The sequence below is a fragment of the Siphateles boraxobius genome, unplaced genomic scaffold (assembly GCF_051911475.1).
Source record: "Siphateles boraxobius isolate OS27281-9 unplaced genomic scaffold, OSU_SipBor_1 2, whole genome shotgun sequence".
Taxonomy (NCBI): domain Eukaryota; kingdom Metazoa; phylum Chordata; class Actinopteri; order Cypriniformes; family Leuciscidae; genus Siphateles; species Siphateles boraxobius.
The window spans coordinates 13,269,724-13,290,589 of record NW_027508810.1 but is presented as its reverse complement, the minus strand read 5'-3'; the positions used below and the strand labels follow the sequence as shown (position 1 = coordinate 13,290,589).

At 35.4% G+C, this 20,866-nt stretch overlaps 1 protein-coding gene across 2 annotated transcripts; it reads left to right on the top strand.

Moving 5' to 3' along the window:
* The first annotated feature begins 1,563 nt into the window (after positions 1 to 1,563).
* tgfbi (transforming growth factor, beta-induced) lies at positions 1,564 to 14,602 on the top strand. Of its 2 annotated transcripts, XM_077235987.1 has the most exons (17): positions 1,579 to 1,765; positions 2,008 to 2,106; positions 6,618 to 6,682; positions 6,759 to 6,916; positions 7,081 to 7,245; positions 7,960 to 8,106; positions 8,203 to 8,344; positions 8,808 to 9,020; positions 9,789 to 9,926; positions 10,010 to 10,155; positions 10,443 to 10,579; positions 11,644 to 11,774; positions 11,956 to 12,080; positions 13,228 to 13,330; positions 13,422 to 13,483; positions 13,606 to 13,630; positions 13,769 to 13,962. In XM_077235987.1, the coding sequence occupies exons 1-17, from the start codon at positions 1,650 to 1,652 to the stop codon at positions 13,828 to 13,830; spliced, it is 2,034 nt and encodes a 677-aa protein (XP_077092102.1). In that variant the 5' UTR covers positions 1,579 to 1,649; the 3' UTR covers positions 13,831 to 13,962. The 2 variants fall into 2 exon arrangements, with proteins under 2 accessions (XP_077092103.1, XP_077092102.1); XM_077235988.1 differs by lacking the exon at positions 13,606 to 13,630 and having other exon boundaries at positions 1,564 to 1,765; positions 13,422 to 13,504; positions 13,769 to 14,602.
* The last annotated feature ends 6,264 nt before the right edge of the window (positions 14,603 to 20,866 follow it).

Genomic DNA, 20,866 nt, shown 5'->3' with positions numbered 1-20,866 from the left:
TCTGTTGCACTCTGTAGGACGCACCTTCCTGATTCTGGGTTTAATGTCTGTTTTGAGTGGGTTTCCTGGATTTTGCACTTGTTTGGTTCTGTTTCCTGTGGTTGAGTTTGGTTTTTCATTGATTGATTATGATCTGCACCTGTTCTCTGTTTCGTTGATTAGTTTAACTTGTGTTATTTAAAAGTTTGTTCAGTTCATTGTCCGTTCTCATCAGTATTATATTGGTTGTTCTGTTCTATTTTGTATCCAGTATTTTAAGACGTGTTATTTTGAGTTTGTTTTCATTAAACATTCACTCCTTGAGATTATAGACTGTGTACAGTTGAGACATGTGCACTGTTGAGACACCTTAAACTTGCGTGCAGTGCAGCAAGCACAAATTGTGATTTTTGCTGTGCACATGCATAGTGTCCTCTTTGAGCGTGGGAAATTTGAACAACGTAGCTGATATCATCACAAACGTTATTCTGTGCCCTAAAATTGGCATATTTCATGATATTGTGTCATGCAAGGTCCCCGCAAAATCTAGAGAAATGTGCGAGGTGGCCAGACAGTTGAGATACACGTGTATCTGTAGGCTACCCGCGATTTGCGAAACACGCTGCTTGTCATAAAAGTTTAAACGTCCTAATTAGCCAGCATAGGACGCAAATGAAAATAAAATTTGATATTTGTGATAATTAAACTGTGTCTTATTAATGAATATATTAAATATATTGTTCCTGTTTTATAAATTTTAACCAGTGCTAATTTAAATAAAATTAATGAATTTAAATGGATGAATAAACAAACATGTTGCCCAATTGTTATTTTCTTTATTTGTCTTTATTTATTATATTTGCAATGAACTGTTAGTTACCTTTACATCATTAAAAATGGGTGTCTCAACTGGACCATGGTACTCAGTTGAGACAAAAAGCACCTTATTTTTATGACCTAATTGTGGAAAATATAAACTACGATGGGTATTATTGATTGATAATGTCTTAGTCTACAAGCTAATGAAATGTCATGTGGCATGTCATGTGGAAATTCACTTCTTTTCAGTATCTATTTTTGTGTGAAAAATCAATTTTTTCACATTCAGTTGCACATTTAACCCAGGTGGTTATTTAATTTTATCTCATGTTTATTAGCCTACATTTATTGTTACTTACAGAAAAGTCCGTAAATGGTAACTAACAGTGACATAGAGTAGGCTATTGAGACCCAAAATTACACTTAACTTTTAACGTCAAATCATATGACTAGAAAAGGTTAGATTTGTTGTTGTTGTTGTTGATGATGATGATAGAATTTCAGTGTTTGTAAATCATGACAATTTCATTAAAATCGTTCAAATGAAAATACTATTTAATACAAAAAATGCATAGGCCTATAAACAGGTCAGTTTTTATTCAATGTTTTATGGCCATCTTTACACTTTTACATTTATTTTGACTTTTATCATTATCAATATATCAGAGCTTTATCATAATGGTCTAAAATTATACTTTTAAGTGAAATGTGTCTGTGTCTGTAAAGTGAAATTGTGTTGCTGTCCTCTGAAGCCCCTCCCAGAGCACCAGAGTGAGGGGTCTCGCTCGGTATTTAAAGCCGGTTACTGCCGCTTCCAGCGCCGCTGTGGAGTGCGCGTGCAGGGACGCAAAATGAAGCGCTTAACTTTGTTTGCTCTGGCTATCACATTAATCGCGACAGTTTTGGCCGCGAAATCCCCGTATCAAGCGGTTCTTCAGCACAGCAGGATAAGAGGAAGAACTCATGGGTAAGGGCTGTTTTGCTGTGTTCGTACACTTGAGTCTTTCATGGATCATTCTAAAGACTGATATCCGTTGTGTTCCCTAAATAGGATTTAAAACAATGAGCACGAATAAAGTTATATGACCCTCTGATTTATATGCACAAAAACAGTAAAAAGCTGTACCTTTTCTTTAGTCCTGCACAATGCATTAAGCAGAATGCATGGAGCTTTTAAAAAAGGGTGTGTTTATTTGATTTGCTTTGCAGCCCGAATGTTTGTGCTATGCAGAAGATTCAAGGAACGGATAAGAAGTACTTCACCAACTGCAAGCAATGGTATCACCGCAAAATCTGTGGCAAACCAACGTGAGTTAGCCTACCACAGATATCTTAATATTCAAAATCTGAAATGATATCTATCTATCTATCTATCTATCTATCTATCTATCTATCTATCTATCTATCTATCTATCTATCTATCTATCTATCTATCTATCTATCGGACAGGTAGTTGTCAGGATAACATTTTGCAAACATGTTCCAGTATTTTACTGTGCTGAAGTACCAAACATACATATTTCTTCATAGGTAAAATAATACCATTGTCTTTTCAAGTTGCAGAGGAAAAATCTCTCAGGACATAACTAGATGGAAAATATTTCACCTGTGTCATACCAAAGTCTTTTCCCCACATTTATGGAACCAGATTGAAGTTTAAGTTAAGGAGTTATTTTCAGCATTTTCGTCTAAACTGCCAGAATGTGCTGAGATATGAATATGTGAATAAACTTATATCACCTTTCCAACACAGTTTTCACAGAGGAGTTAAAATGCATCATGCGTTGTACTAAATAATATTTATTACCCTGAGATATGTATATTCATAGCTTCTGATGACTTTGGTGAAGCATTTTCCAAATTGCAACCTTTTGAAGTGATGAAGAGAAAATGTCTTGTTAAAATGTTAATGACTGTTGTAGGACACACTTTGACATCTTTCTGTCTCAATTTTCCACCAGCTGCATAGCTCATAAAGTTATAATTTTACACAATGGACAGCTTAACTTTTTTGGTAAAGGCCTCTTTTCTTTTGTATGAAATAGTGAAGAGGGTATTTGAGTTCAAGTTGACGGTAGATATAGAAGAACATTGTGTAGTAATGGTTACCATATGTCTCTTGGAAATTGGCTTCAGTCTTCACAGGGTTAAATTGCCTAACATCCTGAACAGTGCATTAATGCGAGGCTGACAAATCTGTGTGCCTTTCTGTCTAATAGCTCTTCATTGCTCCAAGACCTGGATTACAATTACAACTTGTAGAAACATTGTTTGATTGACAGCCACTTAATGTCCCCACAGGGGGGAAAGGTGTTATGAACATTCCACATAAAAATATATATTCAGGAGGAACCGCATGTTCAGTGTCTACAATACAAGAACAAAAATTATACTTTTAAAAGACAAATAAAAATCATAGATTTAATGGGATAGTTTAAATTGGTGAAGTTGCCGTTTTGGTAAAATACGTTCCATGATGGATGGTTATTAAGAATGTTGGAATCTGGAATGGAGTCTGGAATGTTCATTTGGAGACATTATGTAAGAGATTAATGTTGCTTGCATAAGGTGTGCATGCTAAAGTAGCTGCACCAACAAGTTTTGGGATTTTTATAGTTGCAAAAGTTTTGAATAATCCCATGTGTCCTCCTGGCTGATGATACTTTGCTGAATTACTGTTTACTGCACCATATGCAATGCATATTTACAGTACCATTCAAAAGTTTTAAATGTTTTTAATAAAATGTTTTTTATAAAATGTTTAAAAGTCTCTTATACTCATCAAGGCTGCATTTATTTGATCAAAAATAAAGTAAAACAGTAATGTTGTGAAATATGATTACATTTTAAAATGCATGATTTCTATTTTAATTTATATATTTTATTCCTGTGATGGTAAAGCTGAATTTTCAGCATCATTACTCCAGTCTTCAGTGTCACATGATCCTTCAGAAATCATTCTCATACGCTGATTTGGTGCTTGAGAAACATTTATTATTCACTTTCAGTTATGCTGCTTAATATTTTTGTTGAAAACATTATTATTGTTTTAATTGTTTTACCATTTGATGAACAGAAAGTTCAAAAGAACAGCATTTATTTGAAATAGAAATCTTTTTTGACATTATAAATGTCTTTAATCTCACATTTGAACAGTGTGATGCATCCTTGCAGAATAAAAGCATTCATTCATTTTAAAAGCAACTTCTGAATGGTAGTACATAAAAAATTCAATGCTGCGAAAGAGTGACACGATTTTTCCCATTTCAGAAATATAAGGATATTAGCATAGTAGATAATTTAGAAAGACTTAGACTTAGAATAATATATTTATTCATGTAGTTATTTGTCATTTTTCATTATTTCTTTATTCAAATGATTAAAAGCTTTGTGTTTGGCAACTCTGATCAAGAACAAAATTTAAGACTGTACAGCGAAATCTTGAGATAGAGAAGGATTTGTTTTATTCATCTTCCCCATTTTTAAACAGAGTTTCTTTCATAGCAATTCTCAAGAAAGAAAGAAGGAAGTCAAGAGTTGCTGTGGGTGCTTGCTTCTAGGAAATTATTTCAGTTGGGAGACCTGTAGAAGGCCTTGTATCCCCAAATGCACACAAATCCTTGACCGGGTCTCAAGGAGTTTTTCTGATGTCTTTCTGTGTGGAAAAAAAAGGAAGGCTTGCAGTGGAAGGATGTACCTTCCTCAGGAAACCCCAAGGTTGTGTTCTGTGACACTGAAGCTCACTTGATTTACAGAGTTTCGAGGTTTTGGGGTGGGAGGAATTTTGTGGGAATAACTGCACTCTTTGTATGACTGGTTTATAAAGGTCAGTACTGTGGAACATGATGTTTCCAGGTTACTTGAGGCGAGACTAATTACTTTCTTCAGCATTTACTCCCTAGTGCTCTCTTTTTGCTAGACACCTGGTTCAGGTGCTTTATTTTGATATATAATGGTGATAATATGGTTTGATAACTTCAGCAAACCTTGCAAATGTTTGTGCTTTTAAAGATAACATTAATTTATTAAGATATTTAATCAAATTAGGAATGATTGTTGTCATCTCTTTTTTCCAATTTAAGAAGAAGTTATCAGAGAAATCATGTTGTCACTTTAGATATCCTTTATATATGGGAAGTGGGATGTTTTAGAAGACGCAAATGATAAATCAGCTGACCATTCATACACTGAAAATAGATTTCAACATAATCTAGTATAATACAACTTTCACAATACTTCTTGGAACCTCTTGTCACACACCACTTGAAAGTGCACAATATGTATGTGGCCTAGCTGTTTATTTTGTCAGAAATCCATGGCTACCATCTTTGCTTATGTTGGCGGAAGACAAACAGGAGTTGAGTTACCATCTGTTTTGATAATCAGTTCAGTCTGCTTTCCTCTTCCGTGCGTTTTACAAGTCTACCCCATGCCTGAATGTCAGGATTGTTGTCTTTGTTTAGATTTGCCTTCTAGTCTTCCACTCTATCACACTCCTAAGATGCTGTGGGTTACTCAAGCTAGTATGCTAACAGTTTGTTGCAAATGGTATGTGAGCAACCTTTAAAAATATATAATTCAAATACCTTTGTCTCTAAGTGGTCATACCACTCATTCCACATTATCGATGTATCCTCAAGGATTCTTCGGCAGAATATGTTAAACAAATAAGTCAAAGAGCTGTTTTATAATATGTCAAGAAAACTATGTAATATAGCAGATTTGTTGCATAAGCATATTGTTAAAATAGGCATAGACATATTTTACTTTTAAGTCTATAGGCTTTAAAAGGGATTTATTGATCATTATTTAGTCCCGTACAAGCACTTTTTTGTGTCACTGAAAAACCCTTAGACTCATGAAATAATGCAATGATTAATTCTTAGAAAAACAAACAAACAAAACAGGCCAATGAGTAATTAATTTTTCAACTTTAGTGGAGAGTCAGTATGTCAGTATATTTATATGGACAATGCTGAAAGTAAATATAAAGTGGAGTTCAGTAAGCGAGTCAGATGTTGATTTGATTTAGACGGAGTGTCGGCACTGGTTTAAACCAATTAATGAGAGTGAAAACAGTTCATAAAAAAGAATCTTCTCTAAAGAGCCATTTGTTGCGAATCTTTTTATCTCATCACAGAATGTAAACTCACATTCACAACTCGAGTTCAATCAATCAATCAAACTTTATTTCAAACAAAGAAAGATCACCAATTAAATTTTGAAAATCAAAATAGATTATAAATAATGACTCATTTTTTAGTATTGAATTATTAGTAGTGACCTAAAATTATTGTGCATATAAGATTAGCCGCATTAGTAAGTGATCATAACATTTTTTCTGAAATGGAAACGTTTAAGAAAACGCTATATGTATCAATCTTTTGCACCTCTGTATGGTGGTTCCTTGGAATTTCCCATTGTTTTTATTGGCAGAACTACTGGTGTTAGAGTTCCCTCTCCGGAGTTTCCCCCTGGCCGACACTATGCCTCTGGATTCTTCAGCATCTAAAGGAAATTAGATTTTATTACCCTCTAAGACCAACTCAAGCATAGACCTTATTTATCATGGAAATATCTGGCGAGAAATAAAATGAAGAAGTACAGTATAGCTTAAGCCATGCAGTTTAAAACACACCGAGGAGTGTGTTGGTTGTCTCCGCTTCAGCCCTCGCAATAATAAAGAGAGAATAGACCTGATTTCCTGCAGACGTTTTTGAAGAACTCCCATTTCTAATGGGATCTGCACATAATCTTCTGTAAAACTCAATTAAGTGTATAACAATGTTTTTTTTGACCTTGTTAAATCTTTTTTTTAGGGTGATAAGCTATGAGTGCTGCCCTGGCTATGAGAGGGCCATTGGAGAAAAAGGCTGTCCAGCAGGTATGTGAATAGAATTGCATGCATTAAAAGAGGTTTGTTATGAAATAGCAATACAAACTTGATTTGTTTTTCAAAGCTTTACCTCTGGCGAACATCTATAAAACCCTGGGTGTGGTTGGAGCCACTACTACTAAGATGTACTCTGAAAGAGCGAAATTGCAGGAGGAGATCGAAGGACCCGGCAGCTTCACATTCTTCGCTCCCAGCAATGAGGCTTGGGCTGCGCTTCCCACTGTGAGTTCCCAGCAATGCTACATAGATCATGTAGAACAAATAAAGTGTTCATAGCCTGTCGTATTCAGGCTATGTAGGTAAAATAGTTCCCAGAAAACATTATGTATTGTCTACCAAACTGTAAAAATAGTAAGAAATATCAAGATTAGCTCAATGTGCTGTAGGAAATTCTGGATGCCCTGGTGAGCAACGTCAACATTGAACTCCTCAACGCTCTGCACTATCACATGATCAACAGACGCTTGACTTCTGACGATCTCAAGCATGGCTCTTCATTCTCCTCCATGTATCAGGACTTTGATGTTCACATCCACCATTATTCTAACGGAGTAAGTCAAATGTGAATGAAATCGGTTTGCTGCTTTAACCAAGTCTTGTTTAGATTTTCTCACTGGAAATATGTTGTTTACTTTATCTATAGTTAGTTAATACTATGTTGACTAGCGTTTTTTGTTTATATGTATACAGTAATAAAGTACTTACAAATAATTAGCAAACTATTAGTTTATAGTGAAATATATTATAGTCTCTACATTGTTAATATATTAATAGGTTATATACTGATAGTATAGTCTCTACATTGTTCATATATTAAAAGGTTATCTATTGATCATTATTTAGTCCCATACAAGCACTTTTTTTTTGTCACTGAAAAACCCTTACAATCATGAAATAATGCAGTTCTTCATTCTTTGTCACTGTAATTAACCTAATTATTGTTTAATTAGCCCATATGTATAGAGTTATAGGTTTTTTTAATGCTTGGTTAACTTATTAACTGTAAATAGTTCTCACTTTAGATTAGGCCACTGAAAATGGGAAAATGTCAAGTATTAAGTCCACCATGTAGAACTCACTATTTGTATATAACCTATTAATATATTAACAATGTTGTGACTACAATATTTGAACTATGAATAAACTATAATAGTTTGTTCATGATTTGCAAGTACTTTAAACAAGGGTTACCATGTTTTTTTTTTATTACAAATGATTTGTTGTGAAGTTGTCTGTACATTACCAAACCATATGTTTTGTTGCAGATTGTGACAGTGAACTGTGCGAGGCTTGTGAAGACAGACCAGCATGCCACCAATGGAATTGTGCATGTTGTTGACAAAGTCATCACCGCCATTACGAACAATGTCAACACATTGATTGACACCGATGATGACTTGGACACTCTACGGGTAGATTGAGGGAATTTACTGGTTCAATAGGCATTCAATTTAATGTAGTATAAATGGTACAAAGTACAATGAATGACTGTTTCCCTTTTCATTTAGACTGCCGTTGCTGCTGCTGGTCTCACAAATCTGTTGGAGAACGAGGGTACCTACACCATCTTTGCTCCTACCAATGAAGCCTTTGAGAAGATTCCTTCAGAAACACTGACCAGGATTTTGGGAGATCCTGTTGCTCTTAAAGGTACTTTTGTTCTTCTTCAGCATAAGGCACTTGTCACAACCCATTTTAATTCCATAATGTGATGCATTTCTGAGTGAAACAAGATATTCTATGAGAAAAAAAAATGTTGAGTGGGACTAATTTTATCCATTGGGAAGTGATTGGATTGTAAAAAAGTTGGCATTATAGTGCATACCAGATTGGAGCCAGGTGGTGGGAGGAGGTAAGAGAGATTCATTTGTAACATCAGAACAGAAAAATGTTTCAGAAGCCAAGAAAGTTTACATTTTACTAAAAGATTATGAAGATAAACATTTTGTAATTAATAATGTGCACTTGTGAATCTCCCAGATGTTGCAACAGCAGTTTCATTTTTTTCTTCCAGAACAACTATTATGGTATGTCTATTTCCAGTAGAAAAGCTGTGCTGATGTTGAGATGTGCTGTCACCTTGTCATCATTTTTTGGACTCAATCCACTTTAGATCTGCTGAATTACCACATTCTGAAGAACTTGCACTGTGCTGAGTCCATTGTGGCTGGAACACCTCTGGAGACCCTGCAGGGCTCCGTGCTGGAAGTCGGCTGTGATGGTGCAGAGATGACCATCAACGGCAAAGCCATCGTCATGCAGAAAGATAGACTTGGAACCAATGGAGTTGTTCACTACATCAATGAACTCCTCATCCCTGACTCAGGTATGATCTTTAGGAGACTTTTAGATGCTGTTTTATGGTCAGTGTCATGACACATTTTTTTATTTTGTTGCTGTATTAACCCTTCAACACATAAGTCAGGTCTTTAGTGACCTGAGATGTCATTCACTACCCTCCTTCTCATTCATTTTTGTAAGTTAGACATCAACAGTCTTAGTATTCCTAGATCAATTCATTTTAAACAGTATAAAAATAAATAAATATTAAATAATGCCTGTTTTCCCATTCATTTTTTGTAAAACTTGTATAGGGTCGCTAATGACCCCAGGTGTGTAACAGTGTAAGTATATTTTTTCTGCACAACATTAATTTAATCTTTGATGACTAAAGTGTAATTCACTTTTATTCCACAACATGGCAATGTCTGATACACAATGATGAAGTGTCATTACACTCATATTTACCGCAAGCAGAAAACAAAAGAATAGGGTGTATCATCAGCAAAACTTGAAATGGCTCAGTGATTTATTGATACTGAACGCAATCAAATATTGGTCTCACTGTCACTTGATGGTGAAGAAGCTGTCAGCGATCAAAATATTGATTTTATCCCTTAAAGGGACTTTGGTGATGTTTGCTATACATGATGTTTGTAAATATAAATATTTACATATTTACATTTACATTTTGCCCAAAATTGTTTTTCAAAATAGTTTTTTTTCTTTTCGGTATCATGGACGCTCTTATTTTTAGTTTACTATTTAACCATGTTGTATTTAATGCTTTACTGGGCTTTCTTGTTTGTTTTAGCCAAGACCCTCCTGGAGCTTGCAGAGGGATCTGTTGTTACTACAGCCTCAAAGCTTTTTAAAGATGCTGGTCTTACTGATCATCTCATTGGTTCTGAGGCTGTGACCTTATTAGCCCCACTGGATGATGCTTTTAAAGGTTGGATCACTCCATTTTCATTAATATAGCAAATGAGCTTTAAGAAACTCTGAAATAACTGTAATTGTATCATTTATGTGCAGACAAGAGCTTGGCCATGACACCCGACATGAAGAAACTGCTGAGAAACCACATTCTCAAGGAGAGGTTTTCCTCCAAGAGCCTTTACCATGGGCAGGAGTTGGAGACTCTTGGTGGATTGAAACTGAGAGTATTTGTGTTCAGAAATGTAAGTCTTTACATGTCAATCCATCAAACACACATAAGAGCCACGTTTTTTATTTCTAGCCATGTTGTAGCTGGCAGCAAGAGCGGTATAGTTCTGTCTGCGCTCTCACATTTCTGCTTTGTAATGGAATTCCCAGACCACCGGAAACCTCTCCTTTGGATCACCTTAACATTTTCCACAGGCCACTTCATGCATCATCAGTCTTGTGAGAAAAGAGAGCTTTGAAACAAATGTGCTGATCTGTATTACCAATAACCTTAACCATTTCACTTGCTTGGATGTTGCAGAACCTGTGCATTGAGAACGCTTGCATTGCTGCCCATGACAAAAATGGACGCTATGCGAATATGTTCGTCGTTGACAAGGTCCTGGCACCCCCCATGGGAACTGTCATGGATGTCCTAAAGGCAGATGATCGTTTTAGGTAAGAAGATCATAAACATATTCATATTCAAAGAAAACTCCTTACAGTGAAGTCTTAAAGGGATAGTTCACCCAAAAATGAAAATTCTGTCATAATTTACTCACCCTCAAGTTGTTCCAAACCTGTATGTGTTTCTTTCTTCTGCTGATCACAAAAGAAGATATTTTAAAGAATATCGGGAATCAGACAGTTGCTGGTCCCCATTGACTTTCTATAGTATGTTTTCCCTACTATTGAAGTCAATGGCTGCCGTCAACTATCTGGTTACCAACATTCTTCAAAATATCTTCTTTTTGTGTTTAGCAGAAGAAAGAAACCAAAACAGGTTAGGAACAACTTGAGGGTGCTGTTATTCACTAAATCTTCCCTTCCGCTGTTGCTCTGAAATCAAATATGGCATTTGGTCAGAAGACACATGAGAACAAATGGCGTTTGCTGTCAAAAGGCACCTGCACACCAAAGCTAATAAGTCGTATAGTCTACTTTTATGATGTTTTTACAGTTACTTTTTGGATCTTGACACCCAAACGACCTTGTCCTTATATGGAAATAAGACAAAATACAAAAAAATTGTCTTTGTCTTTGTATTTCACACAAGACAAAGTGGGTTTGGAATGACATGAGTAAATGATGGTTTAGTAAATGATGACAGGATTTTCATTTTCCTTTTAAATAAAATGCGAATGACTGTTTAAGCTTATCTAGAGATATTTGGAGAGAATAAACTTCAGTAAAATCAGTGGTGCTTTACACTAAATGCCCTATTAAAATAAACTAGAAGAAAAAATGTTCCACCATAAAGGGGTTAATTGTTTTCACGGTCTTATTGAAAGGAAATATGCAGCTGCCGTTTCTCACCCACATTCAAAGACCTCAATGTCAGTCACTAAAAACTTTTTTTTTTTTTCATAATGATAATGTAGTTGCATGTTCAAACTTGAGGCTGTAATTTCTTCAGATTTCTAATGACCTGGGTGGAATTTGAGCTGTCAGTCTAGCTAACAGTCTTTATAGCCTAAAGATATACTCTAATAATGTGCTTTAATGAACTTTCATCCGTACAGCACCTTGGTTGGCGCCATTCAGAGAGCAGGGCTGACTGAACTCCTGAACAAAAAAGGGACCTACACCTTCTTCGCCCCCACCAATGCTGCTTTCAGTGCAATGCCCCCGGCCGACCTCAACAAACTCATGAGTAATGTCTTTCAACTGCCACTCTTGTTTCACCATATGTGTTCATAAAACAGATGTTCAGTGCATGATTACACACAAGCTGGTCAGATTTGGGAATTCTGTAAGGCAGCAGTATAAGTGTTTGTGCATGTGCAGCATACACTTACATCTGTTGTTTCCCTGCTACTTTATGTTGTACATAGGAGACCCCAAGGAGCTGGCAAACCTTCTGAAATACCACATTGGTGAAGAGTTCCTGGTCGGCGGCGCTGTGACCTCACATACCAGAATGAAGCCCATTGCAGGCGATAAACTGGAGTTAGGCACTGTGAGTACTCACTACTCACAATCAATTTAATCTAATTATTGAGTAAAAAAAAAAAAGCTTTTTAGATTGTGTGTCTTCGATAGAAGTAGAATTTTATGAAAGAAGTCTGTTATACTCACCAATAGAGATGCGCGGATGGGCTATTATTTCATCCGCAACCGCATCACAAAACTCATCATCCGTCCGCCATCCATCCGCAGCAATGTTTTTGACCAATTTTCCCGCCCGCCATCCGCTGATACAAGGCGCTGCTGATGACAGCTGCGAGACTAGAAACCGCCCGCCACCTGCCCGAATATAATTAAAATATTTTTTTCCGTCACGTCATCCGCCCGATCCGCGGTTTATCCGCGGAGTCCGCGGCTATAACCGCCAACCGCGCATCTCTACTCACCAAGGCTGCATTTATTTGATCAAAAATGCAGTAAAACAGTATTATTTTGAAATATATATATATATATATATATATATATATAAATATATATGTGAAATAATAATATATGAAATATTATTACAATTTAAAATAACTGTTTTCTATTTTAATATATTTTAAATTTAATATATTCATGTGATTGCAAAGATGAATTTTAAGCACTATTATTATCAATGTTGGAAAAACACATGTGCTGCTTAACATTTTTGTGTAAACTGTGATACTTTTTTCAGGATTCTTTAAAGAATGAAAATTCAAAAGAACAGCATTTATTTGAAATACAAATCTTTTGTAACATTATAGGTCTTTACTTTCGATCAATTTAATATATAATTTCTGAATAAAAGGATTAATTTCTTTTTTTTTTTTTATATATTATTTACCCTAAACTTTTGAACGGTAGTGTATATATATAAAATTTCAGTCATTATTTACTCACAGTTGAACTATATGCTGTTATTCTGCAGAACACACACACACATAAATCATCAAAGAATTAATGAATCTGCCGAATCTTCAAATTGAAGATTCAAAACTGCCATTCTGTAGACAAGGTCTGTTTGAAGATTCTTTAAAATTCTCCTTTTGGAGAAAAAATAACATGTTTTTTTAACAAAGTCAGGAAGAGTAAATGATGACAGAATATTAATTTATGGGTAAAATATTCCTGATTTCATTTGATAATTAATAAATTATTTTGTGTATGACTTTCAGCGTAACTCCACCATATACGTGAACAGGGTGCCTGTTGTGGAAGGTGATCTGATGGCTACCAATGGAGTTGTACATGCTGTTGATGTAATCATAAAGCCACTGCGTAAGCCATTAGACACATTTTCTTAAACATTTTGATAATAAATATCTTATTTGAGAGCTTCATAACAGTGTGACGTGCCACTCTGTTTTAGCTCCTAAAATTGTGAGTGACCAGGCTGAAGGCTCAACAATCAGACGCACCTCTTCTGTTAGGGTTAGTATAATGTCATAAACAGTTTTATCCAATAGATCTGTGCCTTTATTTAATAAAAATTTTTATAAATATTAATTATTGTCAAACTAAATGAAATATATCTTCTCAATTTTCCATCCCAGGCTGGGACTCATGTAATGAAAAATGGTATGCATTGTTCACTAACTTTAACTTTTCTTTACCCCTACATAAATAAAGAATCAGATATATTTCATCTTTTGCTTGTGATTGTATTGAGATGTAAAAGAAAAAAAGAATCCTAATATATTTCTTGTTACATTCCAGATGATCTCTTCCAGAAGGTCCTGAGAAGTCAGAGCAGCAAAGCAATGTCTCGTGTTCAGTAAACGTAGCTCTGCAAAGTAAAACTCCAATTCATTTTAACCTCCACCATTTTAAGAAGAAGGAAACACACAGTTCAATGTCTTATTTTGCGCAGTGGAGAAATAATCAGAAGACTAAGACAATCCAGGCAACAACACAGAATTCTGAAAATGGAAAACAGTTTGCATTGTAACTTTTTCACATGGCAAAGACCCTTGGATGAACAGCAATGTTTTTTTTTAACTTGATGACAGCGATTTGTTATGGCACTTCATATGTTTGGGATATTCATTCAACTTCTGTTTTGGACTTTCAGTCTGAATTATTTGAATCAGATGTTGGTTCGACACTTTTTATTACCATTTTGTATTTCTTTTTATTGTTTTTGGTTGTTGTATTTGATATACCTGTAGCATGTTTGCATGGTTTAAGCTGGAACAAATGCTATTTGGGCACATGAAAACACAGACCAAATGTATGTCTTCATTTCCCATGATCTACAATGTAAAACCTGTAACTTGTGCAGATTATTTGTCATGTTGTAACAAAGCTAGTTTGTAAAAAAAAAAAAAAGAACAAAGATCCCTTTCGGCATATTTCATAATAAAATGACCATTTTGTTACCACAGAGTTATAGTTTACATAACTAGTCAGTGCCCTTGAATGTAGTTTGCTCTGTCTGTTATAAGCCAATTTGTCAATTCACTGAGCTGAATTCACAATGTGGTGGATTGTCATAACGTGGTGATTAATCTGTGTGGTAATTAAAAGTCTCACTCAGATGATCATGTAAAAGTCTGCTTGCTACTATTATTCATGACTAAAGAAGTTCTTTATGTTTTCTTTCTTAAAAGTAAATTTTCATCAATCCAAAACATACCTGCTTCCAGACCTGGATTTTACATTAAACATTACCCAGAGACCCAATATTGTTTTTTTTTTGTAAAAAGTAACAGAAAAGTCCTTCAATTATTAATATAATATTAAATTTAAAAGTCAAGCAAATAATCTCTCCATGTTTGTAGTGTTGCCAGGTGCAGGTGGTTTTAGTTAATGGGAGCTTCTGTAATGACTGAAAAAAAAAATGTGCTGCTTGTTCAAATTAGTGAATTAAAACGAGCTCCATCAACACAATTGCTATACATTTTGTCCTAACTTAATTTGATTATGTTCAATCAACTTAAATATATGTAATATGTAAGTGTACTTAATCTGTTTGTGTTGGGATTACATTAATGATTTGTCGCATTAACTGAAATTGGTTGGTGCTTGTTAGTTCCCAGCATGCTTTGCATATGGCTGATTCAAGAGAGTAAATGTTGAAATTAAGTGTTATTTTATGTGTTTTTGAGCAAGATGAGAAAAGGAGGAGACTTAATAGTGAGTAATAGTGTTTAATGTTCAATTATGTTGGAATTATTAGAACCATTTAAATTACACACCGATCCTTTCAGGACGCTTCTCGCCAAGACACGCCAGAATGGGCTCGGCTAATGACTATATAAGCAGCCTATTTCGCCATAATAATCAGATTTAATCTCCTTCAGCGAACTCTCTTCGCTGATTCACCTTCTGAAGCATTCGCCGTAGACGAGCCCAATCAGCGGAACGAGTGACTCTGCATACTAGCAATTCAGCCTTCTGTTCGAAGCTTCTCGATTTGACGACACCTCTTCTCCTGCGGCCATCCGGCGAAAACAGCTAATATCCTTTAAACGCACAGTGTGCTCGCCGCTGCAAAATTTCAATGGCGTTGTTCCAAATGCCGCGTCCAAACTGTGCTTCGCAGTCTTCGCAGGCCATGCGACACTTCTTGCCAAAACGTTCCAGTTCGGCTTTGGGTCGCCCCAAGAAAATGCCGCCCTTTCAGCCAGCTAGGCCCACCCATCGGCTGAATGTGTTCAACGTACTTGCGCTGGCGCCCGTGACGTTGATCCTGACCTTTCAACATGATGACGTAGTTCCCAGCGCGTTGCAGATCAGCTCAATCTGAACAATTGTAGTTAAAAAGTATATATATATATATATATATTTTTTTTTTTTTTTTGTTGAAAATTACCTATCGTTTCGCAAGATAAAGTCCTCCTCCTCAGCTGCGACTGTGCACAGCCCGTTGAAGTTCTTCAAAGACCGTTCAAAACGCTGGTTGTCATTGAAGTCCATTATTCGAAGAAAAATCCAGAAATGTTTTCTTCAAAAAACTTAATTTCTCTGCCACTGAGGAAAGAAATACATGGATATCTTGGATGGTATTGGGGTGAGTAAATTATTAGGAAATTTTCATTTTGAGGTGAACTAATCTTTTAATGCACGGTGAGGAGGAGAGTTTGAGCGGCCAAAGACTCTCCAAGGATCACAGATGGAGAATAGCAGAGATTAGTTGAGCCTTGGGGTCAGAAACCTACCAAAAAATAAATAAAACAACCCCTACATCACCACATGTTGTTTGAGAGGGTTTCAAGAAAAATCCTCCTCGCTCATCCAAAAACTAACTCCAGCAAATTCAGTCGTCAGACACGACTGGAACTTCAAACGGCACAGGGTTCTGTGGTCAGATGAAACAAACAAAAAAAGAGCTTTTTGGCTGCAAACATGCTAGATGGGTTTGGTGCAAACAAGGATAAAAAGTGCCCCATGTCTACAATTTAATATACTGTTGGATCTTTAATGTTGTGGGCATATTTTTCTGCTGGAGGTCCTGGACTTCTTGTTCAGATACATGGCATTGTGGATTCTATCAAATGTCAACAGATAAAAAATCAAAACCTGACGGCTTCTGCTAGAAATCTTATAATGGGCCATGGTTGGATCTTCCATCAGGACAACGATCCAAAACAGACATCAAAATCAACACAAAAATGTGTTACGGATCCCAATCCCCTCACCTGAACCCTATAAAATGAGTGGGGTGAACTGAAGAGAAGAGGTACCAACATGGATCTGCATGGGAATCTGAAGGATCTGGAGAGATTCTGTATGAAGGAATGGTCTCTGATCTCCTGTCAGGTGTTCTCCAAACTCATCACACATTATAGGAGAAATCTCAGAGCTGTTATCATGGCAAAAGGAGATTGCAAAAAGTATTTAATAAAAGGGTCCCAATAATTGTGGCCAACGTGTTTGGAGAAAAACATTTATTTCATAATGTGATTTCCCCCCCCCACTTTCAATTATTTTACTTCAATGAAATGGTCAGATTTTTGCACATTTTTTTGAACGAAAGATCAGAAGGATAAACGACGCAGATTTATTTTTTAAAGCCGTTTTCGATCATATTTACCAGGGGTGCCATTAATTCTGACCACAACTGCAGCAACCAAAGCTCAGTGTGCTGAAAAAAATATTGAAGATACATCATCTCCTCTTAGAAATGTTTAACCACGAAGTTAAAATCATTACAACACTGCGCGGAAACAAATGTCAAGTCTAATAAGTCTACATCTGTATTAAATCCAGGATTAAACTGTATGCCTGGGACCTTTATAAATCATTTGATGTCTGTTTTCCTTTGGTATCAATCCAGAGTAATCAGACATGTAATCAGTAATCAGTTTTGTCCACTATTTTGACCGCCTGCATTTAAATCAATCAGATAACCAGTTTAAGTGTTGTTATATAGCGATATCAGTGGTGATTTACAATTCTCTGCACTCAAAAAAGAAATGTTTCTAGTAGACCCACGCATGACTATTGTATGATATCTATCTCCTTTCTAATGGAAAACACATGTGTGGCCATTGATGGCTCAATATCATGTGTTCTTTCACTCTCTGTATATCAAAAATGTGCTTCATATCTGGTCACTTCTAAATTTACTGGTTCTATTCAAGTCAAAAATATTATTTAATGTGTCTGACTCTACCTGACTTCATTTGGTTATACACAAAACAGTCATTTTTAAGGGTTAGATCAAGTATAAATATAATGTAACAACCTCAGACACTATTCCATTTTTACAGTGTACTGATCGAACTATCCAACAGACACAAAGTTTTCCAAAATGTCATTGTTTGGCAACTTGAACCTTGCCTGGAATATGCACAATTAAGGCAGAGCTTACTTTCAAACATAAGTGCCAGTCGTTTCATGCTAGTCATGAGTTACAAATTAAATCTTTGTATTGCGTACAGATGTTTTCTTTTAGCCAGAGTGATAGAGGGAGTTTTTATTTGCAGTAACAGAAACCAGCCAGCTTCAGTGTTCCTTCAAAAAGGCAGTGACATAAAAGAGACAAACTGTTTAGATGTGTGAAAGCAAAAAGAGTCCTTTTTCTCTCCTTACAGACAGACACAGATGTTTTGTGATCTGGGTGGATGACTTTGACAACATGCATGAACTGCTCTACATATGTTGCCCTCTGATTTGGCCTTTTGCTGTGTGGGCTTGACCCACAATAGCTCCCTTATATCACATTCAGGACACCCAGTGAGAACAGATTGTAGAACCAGGTTTCCAGTATCCATAAAACTTTCAGCTTGTGAAAGCCTGAACCCTGTATGAACAAAATCTGCGAGGACAAGGGGGAGAAGCAAAGTAAAACAGGAACAGAAATTAAACTTAATCACCTTAAACTGCACAAAAAACATCTCGCTCCAGTCAGGAAGAGTAATGGTTCATTTAATACCACTTAATAAACTTGTGGCCTCTGACGCTGTTGTTTCTTACTTCAGGTGTCTTCAGTCGTTCAAAACTGTTTTCCAAAATTAACTGTGAAAAATAGTACTGTATCCTAATATGCATTATTGTTGTGTGTTTTAAAACACAGTTTTTAGTAAATCTTTAAAGAACCATTTACATCAAGTTGAACGATTTTTAAAAATATATATATTATTTTTATTTTTTTTGAAGAGAAAGACTGACCCCTGGTGATTACTTCAGGATATGTCTTCATGTTCCATCCAACGAGAAACACAGAAAACCTGGATAATAGAGCAATAAAAAAATATTTTATTGGAGTAATAAATGTGACTTGAAGCTACTGGTTTCCCAGGTTTTATTATAGTTACTGATATAAACATATAAAAATATAAACATGTAAACATAAAACAAATTTAAGTATTCAAAATATTTATTATTTTATAATTATTAGTGTTCTTGTGATTTAAAAAATAAAATAAATAAATGTTTTTATTGGGCGGGGCTACAAGGATAAGGTGTAACAATGGTCAGCCTAAGTGGACGGGTCATCAGGGGTGATTATAGGATTTCAATATTAGGGAGACTCAGTCCCCAATGAGGGTATGTTTTAAAAAATATCATTAGATATCGTTTGTATACTAGGCATGAACAATACACTAGGTTCTACACTACCAATCAAGTCAATCCCTGAATATTTAATTAAATTGCCAATTTAAAATAACCAGCTAATATTCAATAATATTCATTAGACAAAATGGATATTAATGTAATTGTTTAGAATGGCAATATGTGGGTAAAATATTTTTTGTCAAAAATAAACACATTTAACATGAAAATGACATGAAATTACCACTATAACCACATGGCTGCAGAGGACCACCTATAATTTGCCATTTCCTCTCCACTTTAATAGTGTGTTTTCCTTTTGGATTTATTATGAATTGAATATTATAACAAATAGTTTTGCTTTTATTGCACTGAAGTAAGCCAATGAAGTATAGCAAGAGTAGGAAAAGACAAAGTCTCTAAACGCCATTTAGATGAAAGGAATTTTATTAAATAATTTAATAAATAAATAGGTAGATAAATAAGCCCAGACAGTGAATGGGAAACCGTCTTGAATTGCTCCCGCATCATATTATGTAAACTGCATTTATGACAAAGAACTACACAAACGCAGATATCATAACAATCTATCAATAAATGCACACACCTTGTCCTCCGCTTTTGACACTGGCCCTCTGCTGCTACAGATTCAAGAATGGAATGGTACTGCTTTAAATGAGCTTTAAATGGTACTGAGGCGATCATGAATTAGTGTACATATTACATACTAGTTAATCGCAAATGTTTAGGGGGCCTTAGTGGAAATTTAAGTGGGCCTCCTAAAATGGCCCTAGTGACACCCCTGCGGGTCATCTTGTATAGGACACATTGTATAGGACAAAAAAAAGCCAGAGCAAAGAGTGTATACGTGGGATCACAACAGGGGAACAGAATGTCAACAGAATGTTCAGATAAATGTGAATCATGTGAATTTGAATCCAAACTTACCCCTGGGCTCATTCAGGACAATATCATAACCCTGTTTGAGATGCTTTCTCATTCACTTCTTGAAAAAACAGAGAAACCCTGAGAAAAACTCTGTGTCAGTTAAAGGTGTTTTCACATCTGTGCAGTCTGTCGAATGCAACTTTATCATAATAAGCACTAGTGTGAAACTTACTGTTAAAACACTTTCTTATTATTTATCCAAGAACTAGAGTTGTTACTAAATGCTATAGATCAGACATTATCCCTAAAACAGGCAACTTGTCTCACGAGATACATAGTTTTTATTGTCTTTTTTGGGGCATAAGAACGATTTTTTCATCAAATTCTCTGATCACTTTTGACAGCCTAGTCTGTCTTGAGTATGCTGGTCACATGATTTGATTCAAATTTTTTGTGATCAATTAGTCAGCCTGACCTAAATCCAACATGGCTGCCAGTGGTGCAGAGCATTCAGATTTTGAGATAAGTAAATATATATAAAACTTACTTTTCTTCTGAAAACAAAAAAAGAATACTGCTAACATTAATTGTGAACATTGCCTTAAGGTGCTGAAGGAGAAAATTAAGTAATATGTTGTTCATGTTGTTATTTAGCACGTTTATTGTTTAGTAGATTATTGCTGAAGTGAAAGGACTTCAAAAAATGAAAGAATGAACAAGTTAAGGAAGTTTAAATCTTACATTAAATCAAAAATACTGTTCTTAATATTTATTATTTTTTATAAAATATGTATTTTACAAAATATTTTTTACTATAAAATTACTATAAAATCAAAGCCATATATCTAACCAAGTTGTGTTCCAAATTTGAAGTTGATGTCACAAAAATTGAAGTTCCCATGAGATTTTGTTTAGGCATAATACCAA